The 10,088-nt window shown below is 40.8% G+C and overlaps 2 protein-coding genes across 8 annotated transcripts in view; one reads left to right on the forward strand and one right to left on the reverse strand.

Moving 5' to 3' along the window:
* The window catches only part of kmt2e (lysine (K)-specific methyltransferase 2E), a 40,031-nt gene extending 34,054 nt beyond the window's left edge, over window positions 1-5,977 (reverse strand). For all 7 annotated transcript variants that reach the window (XM_034112452.2, XM_034112456.2, XM_034112453.2 and 4 more), the window contains exon 1: window positions 4,971-5,977. The gene's annotated coding sequence lies outside the window, so the exon portion shown is untranslated. The remainder of the gene's footprint in view (window positions 1-4,970) is intronic.
* A 2,600-nt stretch (window positions 5,978-8,577) lies between these two features.
* Window positions 8,578-10,085, forward strand: ndufb2 (NADH:ubiquinone oxidoreductase subunit B2). Its single transcript, XM_034074695.2, has 4 exons — window positions 8,578-8,783; window positions 8,954-9,098; window positions 9,423-9,536; window positions 9,982-10,085. Exons 1-3 carry the CDS (start codon window positions 8,698-8,700, stop codon window positions 9,495-9,497), a joined length of 306 nt encoding a protein of 101 aa, XP_033930586.1. The 5' UTR covers window positions 8,578-8,697; the 3' UTR covers window positions 9,498-9,536; window positions 9,982-10,085.
* Window positions 10,086-10,088: the final 3 nt, after the last annotated feature.

A 10,088-nucleotide genomic window follows, 5' to 3' on the forward strand; every position in this document is an offset into this window, starting at 1 on the left:
GCCATAGTCAGGATTTTTGAAACCGATACCGATAACTTCCTGCTTCTCAAGACCGATAATAAAAAAAATGTTACGCCACTAATTATTTTAACGCGATTAACGCATGTGTATTTTTTTCCTTGGCCGCCCCGTAGTTTCAGAGCGCATCGAGTTTAAAATACCATCTACAAGCTGATGCAGCCCCTCTCCTGCCGCCCGCTTGTGGCAGACCACACTTCCACGCTCACCGGCAGGCACCGACTGGCCATCTGGAGGACCGGGAGGATGTGTGCATGTGTGGCCCGAGCGAGCAAGAGAGAGACCTTACGTGCATTGTTGTTGTTAGCATCTGGTGCTAGCTAGCTGCGCTAACGGATATAAGGAGCTGTTTAAATGAAAACAGAGGAGCGACATTTCGCCACAACTGCGCCGAGCACTTGACTTTATGCAGGAAGCCAGACAGTGGGACATTGTACGAAAAGTCAGCACACTCAGCACGGATAGTGCGCAACATGATTGCAGCGTCCAGGCAGCTCCGGTTCGAGCATATGCCTTGAGTTGCACATAGCTCCAACGCGCGCACACGCACACTTTGCATTGTATTATTGTCTTCGTACGCTTTTAACACACCATCGTAGCGATGGCGATGTTTCAGGTGACTGGTCAGGTTCGAAGTATTAGGGAGCGCTGGATTTGTGAAGAACTCCCCTCTTCCTAAACCACTAATACCACAGTACTGGCAAAACGGGAGGAGCCGAGTGAAAAACAAGCGCCCCTCATCCCAATCCACCCACACCGCAGTATTTTTTTCTTTTCCCCCCCAAAAAATATATTGTATATTATCGGGGCTATTAATACTGGTATCGGGTTTATCGGGGTGACGTCATAATTCCTAATATCGGACCGATAATTATCGTGCATCCCTAGTCAGGATGGATGATAGGCTAACCTTTTCAATGCCATGCGATCTACCCACATTACCTTTGCGATCGACCGGTGCCCAATACGTCGATCGACGTATTGGGCACCGGTCGATCGCAAAGGTAATGATGTAGAGGGTTCATACAGATTAAAATTACAGCCCTTTCAAGGTACATACAATCAGATGTTCTCAGGCATTAAATACCTCTGTTGAATTTTACCTATAAATGTGATTACAAAAAGATATTCAACAGGATTCCTTTATACCCAAGTATTGTTGCTTTGTTAATTGTACCCGTTGTTAATATTAACTTTAATTGTATGTTTCGACCATATGATTTGATGTTTAACTAGCTCACAAGGAGATACCAAATATGTATGTCAATAGGTGTGTTTTGAAAACTTTCAAGATTTGTAGAGACCCTGCTTGTCGACAGAAGGGTACAAATAAGTGAGTATCAGAGCAGAGACCTCTGCTCCTTTACAGGGAAGAACAAGATGGCTGGGGATTTGTGTATTATGTAGCAGAGACTGATTAGGCACCGTAGGGCCCTTTCACTCACCTAGTAGTAATAAATCCTGCACATAAGAGAAGACCCTTTGGCAATTACTATTATGTAAACTATATCCACAGGCAGCTGAACTTAATTTTAACATTACAAAGACCCTCAATGAATAGAAGAACTAAATATTTGCTCTGCATATTTACAGAAAATTGATTGCAGTGGTTTAGAAGCCTTGCATTAATCCTGCTACTGACAAGTGCTTAAGTTAAATAAGCACTTTTGATAAAACATTAATCTGACACTTATGATTGGCAACATTACAGCAACCTCACCCACACTCAGAGGTAAGCAGCGCCTTTCAGTCATGTAAATTATATGTAAGTTGTTCATAGTTTGAACTACAAAATAAGCATATTTGAGATTCAATGTGCAACAGCAACTATGCACTTTTCTTTCTCTTCACAGAAGTGACCAGGAGGAGAAGAGACAAAAACACCACTAACACGAACAGACCTTTTTCAGCTGAAAAAAGTGCCAAAGTTTGTCCCACAGGGTGACGTGGAGGAACGGACAGCTGAGGCAAAAAAGGGCTTTGTCAGAGCCCACAGGCTTGCTACCCTGGAAACTGGCTTTGATTGGGATCCCTCAATTAATATAATAATGATTTTAACATAGTGATAGTAGATGGCACGTTAGTTAAACATGAATTTCTCGACCAAAGCATTTAAACAATATTCCCTTTTTTATAGTTCCTATTATTTTGGATTGTGATGAGGGAATATGCAAGACAAATATCTTATGTGAGAAAGGCAATGTTTTTGAATGACTATTGTGGCCTTTGAGTACTGTCTAATGGTAGGCTATACTAGTACTGCTTTTGTACCAGTATAACATGTATCATGTTTGTTTAGGTTGAGTCTAGCGCTAAAGCAAATTAAATATTCAACTGATTTCAATCTTTAAATCGTACTATTGACAATAACTACAACCATCAAACTACCCTTGTAGTTAAACATTACAATTCTAAGTGCAATATTTACTCATCATTACTAACCAGCTCACATCGAAACGTCTTTCAATACAATTAGTGAATTTATATCGCTGAAGGGCATACATGACCATTAATTAGTAAATAAGACAAAGGATTATGTTTGTGCAATTTACTGCTGCACAGAGGCATGAATGTTCTCTTAAAGATATGTTGCAGCATCTGTCTTACTTTATTTTTGAAAATAAACGTCATTACCCATCATCCAGCATTACAACACTAACACGAGCAATAGCATAAACCGTGACGCATGTTACAGGGATACTATGTTATTCGTTATGGGAATAAGGCACAACAGCGTAAGTGCTTGTCACTTTGACAAGCTAACAAGGGCATTATTATCAAGGCATGGGCTAAAGTTGTCGACGTTATTGTTATGTTTAAACCCTACTGAAATAAAAAGCATGTGTTGTGTAGTTGCTTCCCAGTGAGTGTGTTGGCGCTGCAGTCAGTCCTGCCGATAGGGGTGTGGAGGCTACAGCGTTGCCATTATGTTTCCACAACACCCTGGTGCTGTCGCCATTTTCATAGCGCTTTTCTCAGGACGGCGAGACAATCGTGTGGCCAGGGGAGCCTCGCCATGGGAGGAAAATCCCCAAGAATGCATTCAATCGCCTCTTTCATACACTCTACCTTAAGTATCACTCTGTCGGTACAGTTTGTGTTGTTACCATTAGGGTTTTTTGTGAATTCGTCGACAGCGAAGCCAGTAAGCTAATCGGCTAGCAATGGCCTCTGAAAATGTAGCAGGCTACGTTTATTGGCATTCGGAGTAGCGAAACAATCGGAGCACAAGGCGCATTTATGTGTACGTTGTAACAGTTATGCAGAAAGCAAACGAAACAGCGTTCAACACAAAGTAACCTGGAATTTCTGTTTAGATCCGTAAATAACAGGCCACAGCGACCGGTTGTGTATAGTACAAAGCTAGCGGTATCGAACATGGGCTAACGACATAATGCGTAGAGGGCTAAAGTTAGCAAAGTAGGCTAGTGTCGACACGAAAGAAGTGGATTATTGCTCTGCTCGTCACAGACAGGAAAGAGCGACAACTTCAGCGTTGACAGATAACTGCTTCGGGCCAAATGTATCCGCTTGTACATGCATACGTGTGTTAGTTTCAGGTCACATGAAACAATTGCGATAGTTCATGGCATGGCTAGGGGTTGCCATTCGAGATGGAGTTACAAATTGTATGACTGGGGTGAGATACCCAAATGTAACACCCCCTCCCCCATGCTTGCAACATTTGAACCCTATACACCCAGAATCTAGTGATCTTGAAATTGACTTTTTAGTCCGATTACAACCAAACAAGCGTCTTGTTTGACATTGGGTCTATTATCGATTACATCTCGTCATAAATACAATTCCATATAAACTCTGTTGTCTACGAGATTACTGCGCAATGTAGCTAGACATCTAAACTATTTTAACAGCTGGTTATGTCCACTGAGGTATATTAGAATAAACACCTTCATAGATTTGTTTACATGCATGTAAAAACTCATTGTTCCCTGGCTTTGAATGACATTTCACTGAACGGAAATAATGTCCCGTGCTCTGGTTAAGCAGGGTGGGAGCAACCACGACTAATTCAAGTTGGTAACTAATTGTAAATGTACTGTGTTAATACTGGGTGACAACGATGCAAATACTGTAATCAAGTAACAGGAGGTGTCAAAAAAGAACATGCGCGTTTGCGGTCAGCTGCAAGGTCCTTAGACATAAATTAACTGGTTAGCAATAAAGCGGGTCACGTTTTTTTAAGAGGTCACATTATTTACACTAAAATGGTAGAAACCGTGCGCAATATGATCCGCAGTGTATCTTGGTCCAACTAAACACCAAGCGTGTCGCCTCATGGTTATAGTCAAAGTGTGAGTAATAATATTGTGTCGTATTTTTAAAGGCAAGTTCACTGCTGGCAATGTAAACTGTTGTTGACCGAGACTGTATGCTGTGGCAAAGACGTTACACGTTAGGCTATGGGACAGCCATTAATCTAATTGCAGCATTTTCGTTTTACGTTACCAATACGTGAATGTGTATTCAGTGTTATTTCTAGCAAACAACTATATACATTAATACGAGCTGTACATAATATTGACCCGATACATGTGTATGACGTTTGTGTATCACCACACTTTCAAATAGGAGTCAATGCACTGCTCGGTCTGTGTCAAGCTAATTTGAGCTAGTAGCATGCGCTAGTTAGCAAGAGGTCTCCTGGCGTTACGCTTGCCAACTTGCCACTTTAATTAAAAAACTTGCTCAATTAGTAAGCCGTTTTTAATAGGTTATCAAGGCAAACGTAAAAATAAAGTACAAAACACATACAGACCCCTGAACTAACAGTGTTGCTCGGCTAGCTAGCAAGCTAAACTCAGCTGATACTACAACTACGTTAGCCAGCATCAGCATGATGAGCCTAGCCAGCTAACTAAAGCCAACAATAGCCTTCCAGGTCGGATTTGTGCTCACCCTATAACTAGTACTTATAGCAGTTTACTTACCGTTTTATGTCCACTCTGGATGATCTGAATAGCGAATAAGGGGACCTGGGTTAGACCCCCGTCGCTTTCCACACAGCTTCCACAACCAAAACAATACTTCTGTCCACACACTGCGGATCCCTAGCAAAGCTTTAAAATGTTTGTATATAAAGTTGTCGTCTAAAGAGTTTTTTGCTGTGAAAAATCCCTGGCTTCCTTGTTCTACGAGATGACCCAAATATGACTCGAAATCTATTCAAAATCGTTAAAACTGCACCCTAGTCATCGGCGACTTTTAGAAATTAGATCCCCTCAAACCAGTCTCTTTTCCCTTTGCAAAAATGGCGGCCTTGCCAGGACTGCCGAGACTCCGCCTCCCCCACGAGCCCCCCTCCCTGCCCATCGCTAAACCCGGGCTCCGCCTCCACATACTGCGGGGTTACCCTTCCAATTTCACAGGGGCAACGTGACCGTGCTCTATGCGCGTACACGACTGTGATTCCTCAAGACTGCTATTTCTGTCTCTGGATTTACATTGTGCCGCCCGCAATCTTTAGAAAATGCTTGTCAAACGGACAGAACGTCAAGGATTAGAAGTAAATTGGGACCTTAGCATAATAAATAATTTAAGTGATATTAAACTTGATGACGTTCTTTAGGATTTAATCAAAAACAACTTTATAGAAATCTTAGAGTGTAATGTGATGTGTAAAGATGAATTCCCTTGTAATCTTCACGATCATCTGATGAAAGTGAAGTCAGATGTGGGGATGTTTTCAATCAGGAGGTTTTGTTTGAATGTAGCCTACTGTTGTTTCCTATACTGTTTCCTCTTCTTCGTCTCAGGGAGAAAGGGTTAATAATGCTTTAACAAAACGGAGCCAGTTTATATTTTTGTATTCACTGCAATGCTTTTGATTAATTGAGTTTATGTCTGTTTGTGTGTCCATTATCAAACTATGATGGCAATTGGACTGAGATGGCCACAGTAGATGTTTATTAATTCTGCCATGTGAATAATTGAAACTTATCTAAGTTTACAACATTAAAAATGTGGTTGTTTTGAACACGAATCCTTGATTTCCCACTGCCTTAGTTGAAAAGGAGCACGTAAATCCGCTACCCAATGCAGGAGGAGACTAAGCTGTTATGTAACCCCTTACACAAGAGAAGCATGTTGTATATTGAGCTGATGCTAGGAAAGGGTAGCCCATGAAACACTGACCAAAATAAGATTATACCAAGGACAAAGAAAACATACCATACAGGGCTACGAAATTATTGAACATGTCATATACCATACACACACACTAAGCCTATTTGTTGGTGCTATTCACACCGTGCAAGTGCAAATAACAAGGTGGGATAAACAGACTTACATCAATCACTCTCATTTATTAGGCTTGCGAACGTTTGAATTTACTGTGTTATCAAAATGTAAAATATTAAGTATATGTTGTCTGTTTAATGCAACCATCAGTAAGTAACTCTATAATGTACTTGTAACCCTTTTTATTTATTTAACAAGCATTTAACTAAACGTAAGCTGGAATTGTTGACAACTAATAATTATAGCAATGTTTCAGACAGGTGTATTGTTGTGGTAAGTCGGTTACTGTTGAATCTCCAGAAATATGTCGGGAGAAATCCCTTTGACATCATATGTTGAGAGAGGATGTTCTCATCGTTTCCATTTATTATTGACCCTCCCCCACCCGAAACCGCATCCCCCCGCGCATGCGCAGTTGTGCAGGACCGCTGCAACTGCTGGTGCACAGGCAGTCGGGTTGTTTGAAATAAACTTAGGGGACGACGGAGGTAAAACATGGCCTGTTCGAGCCACTATCACCCGCTTCTAAACGGAGATGTTTCGGCTCTGGAGGATGCATCGATGAAAAAAAAGATTACTGTCGGTTTCGGAGAGGATAACATTTATCCATGACCCTTGTTGTGCCCATCGCGTTTTCGGTTTGAAGATGATATTTCCTATTTCAATTTAAGATAAAGACGCACAGATGGTGGGAACCATTGATCACAAATAAATGGTTCATTTAAAAATAAAAAAAATGGTTGGTTGGTTTCCGATGACATCATGCAGCTAGTATTTGTGGGCGGGCTTTGAGCTGTGAGGGGAGAGGGGCGCAACCGGAGAGACCAGGCGCCATTAGGTAACAACCTATGGTAACAACGTAGGCTACTGTGCGTTGAGTTATTTTTAAATAGGGGCTTCTGGTGGGTACAACATAGAGTGGTCGACATGAATATACTTATATTGTCCATGCAGTGGACATTGACTACTCGCCGCGAGCGATAAAAAAGAGACTTCCTGTTGTTGGACGGGATTTGTTATCGTTGTCGACTGGAAACAAGATGGCGTCGAGGATTTCTTTCTTTGAGTGCACGCAGGGTCGAGCACTCATGGGCGGCGGCGCCGTGCGCGTTCTCGCCACAATGTTATTATTTCCTGTTTTCATATCCCGAGAAGTACTTGCTTTATAAACAATGTTCGACCACAACCGCAGTCCGAGAAGTGACCCGATGCATATGTTTTAACATGTGTTTGTGGTAACCCCATGTTTGGCCATGTAGATGTGACGGAAGGCAAACCCTTAACGTTTTATTAAATTGTGGTGATCTTCACATTCTAGATAACTTGCATAAGTACTTCATTATCCTTTGCCAGTTTTCACAAAGACATTAAACGGCCCCATGCTTCTCGTAAAGACCATAAACCTTGCCATGCCGTGTACAAACCATAGACTGTATATAAAGGTACAAACGTGTACAACACAAAAACAGTACAGCATCCGGTAGAGTTTCATTTTACCAGCTTAGCTTTTGGCCCCATCTAGTGGGCAATGCAGGGACATTTGACACATGTATTGAATTTGATGTAATTTGATGTATTGACTCCCCCCGCATTAATTTAAAAACTCTGTAATTTAATTCTTATTAACAGGATTTGCGTCCCTGCTCTGCAGAGATAGCATTCCCGATGTCGTGTATTTAGAGAAGGTTTTATTAAATGCATAGATGCATAAATGAAAGTCGATAAATACATACATAAATGAAAGTTGATAACATATAATGTTCTGACTACCATGAATTTATGCAATAGAGGTACAAATGTGTAAGGGTAGTCCAATATTACAAAAATAGGTAAACATCTCGTATTTCTAAGTCAAGATTAAAAAAGTGAAAGTTTCTCTTGTAGGGATAAGGTCATTATGCACTGTACACTCTGAAACCATGACAATAAATCAGAGGGTAGAAAAATGTTTCCTGAATAGTAACTGAAGCTGTCAGGAAAGGGTAGTGGAGTAAAGCATACAAGTGTCTTTATGTCTATCTAAAGTTGCACATATGTGGCTATACAAGTGACGTTATTTTATTTAAAAGTAAAATACTATGCACAAAAGTTATCAAACAGTTGAACTCAGAGCCATATACTTTATTATATATGAATACATTAATTATTATAATCTTTATACGGCTCTGGTTGAACTCAAAGGGAGAGTCCTCATCACAGGAGAACAGAAGAGGGCGCTGTCTCTTTAAAACGTATTTTCACTCAACCAATTAGCGTACAGGAACACCGGACGTGAACACTCTGTCCAATCACAGCCGTCGTTCTTAGGTCATTTATTGACAAGGGAGAAGGTGACTCCTCGGAGAGACGGACAGTGGCTAGCTGGTCAAATCGCACAAAATAACCAACAGAGTGCTGGTTGCGGGTAAATTAGCAACCATGGCTTCTTTTGGAAGGGCGTTGGGAGTCTTTCGCACAGGATCTCAGCTCCTGAGACGCGGTACACAGAGGATAACGATCAGAAAGTAAGTATCGTCAAACCCACTAGCAGCTATTAGCCAAACGACCTGCGTACACAAACGTTAATTAAAAACGTTGATTTGTCGTTAAAACTTAGAAAAGTATCGTAAATGTTATCCTGTATACTATGTAATATTGATTTTAAGTGTATTTTGTTGTGCTTTTAATGTTCTAGTGGTAGCGGCACACCGACTATAGTGCCACGGTACAGGCAGTTCCCCATAATATCGAAGAAACATATTTTGGAGTCCGAGCTGCTCAGCGGTGCCATGTGGTTCTGGATCCTCTGGTACAGCTGGCACGACCCTGATATGGTCATGGTAAGTAATCCTGCTTCAGTAAACTTTAATTATACAGTATCCAGCCCCAAAACGGAGCATGAAAGTAAACATACATTACCATCAACTCCCTGCAAGTCCCTGTATGAGCATGGCCCTCTGCTGCAGGTGGATGTCTAGGTGGAATATGAGATTATGTTGGACTACATTACAATGTCCAGTATGAAATAAATGGAAATGCAGTTATGTTTAACTATTTGTTTGAAGCTTCATTATAAGTCAGGAGTCGAAAGACTGTTATAGCAAAGGTCCACTGACCTTAATTTGAAATGCAAACGTTAAGTGAAGGTTCTTCGCTCTTCATAGGGTCACTTCCCCTGGCCTGAGGCCTCTGAATGGACAGATGAGGAGCTTGGAATCCCACCAGATGACGAAGAATAAGACAATTTCTTCTGTTTCATTTGCCTAAAAAGGACAAAGGTATGCTAACAAATCAGGACAACCAGCTTTTTTTTTATACAGTATGTAATTCACTGCCAGAAGACCAGAACACAGGAGGGAAATCTGAGTCTTCATAATTTACGATGCTGTCAAATGTCTTTTTAAATATGAACTACTAGGTGTTTCATTTTAACTTGATGTTAAATTTGGCCATAAACTCAGTCTTTTTCAACCAGGTTATCGCTGTCTTATTACAAGAGACTCGGTCAATTAATGCACAGCTCTTTAAGAGAGTTTTGGAGATGGACAGATGTTTTTATTAAAGTGTACCCTATGTATAGCAATGGGGTACTGAAATTGAATATTATAACTTGTTGCAGAACTGTTGTATTAGAAAACATTGGTTTTAGCTAGGTGTCCCTTATACAACTTTGGATGGCATTTGTTTTGGTCCACTGTAGTAAATCTTCCGTTTCTTTTCAAGGTCACAATGAGGAATTCTAGCTGCGGGGCAAGTTTAAATCTTCTGGATATCCCGGAAGTCAGTTCTGTAAATAAACTAATAAAAAGATCTTTAAATATGTAAAATGT

Source organism: Pseudochaenichthys georgianus, chromosome 23, assembly GCF_902827115.2.
Source record: "Pseudochaenichthys georgianus chromosome 23, fPseGeo1.2, whole genome shotgun sequence".
Classification (NCBI taxonomy): Eukaryota; Metazoa; Chordata; class Actinopteri; order Perciformes; family Channichthyidae; genus Pseudochaenichthys; species Pseudochaenichthys georgianus.

Bases quoted from the DNA above. Each gene is read 5' to 3' on its own strand.
- ndufb2 (XM_034074695.2), top strand. From the start codon at position 8,698: ATGGCTTCTTTTGGAAGGGCGTTGGGAGTCTTTCGCACAGGATCTCAG. The intron at 8,784-8,953 runs GTAAGTATCGTC...TTAATGTTCTAG, and splicing joins CAGAGGATAACGATCAGAAA to TGGTAGCGGCACACCGACTA. The intron at 9,099-9,422 runs GTAAGTAATCCT...CGCTCTTCATAG, and splicing joins ACGACCCTGATATGGTCATG to GGTCACTTCCCCTGGCCTGA.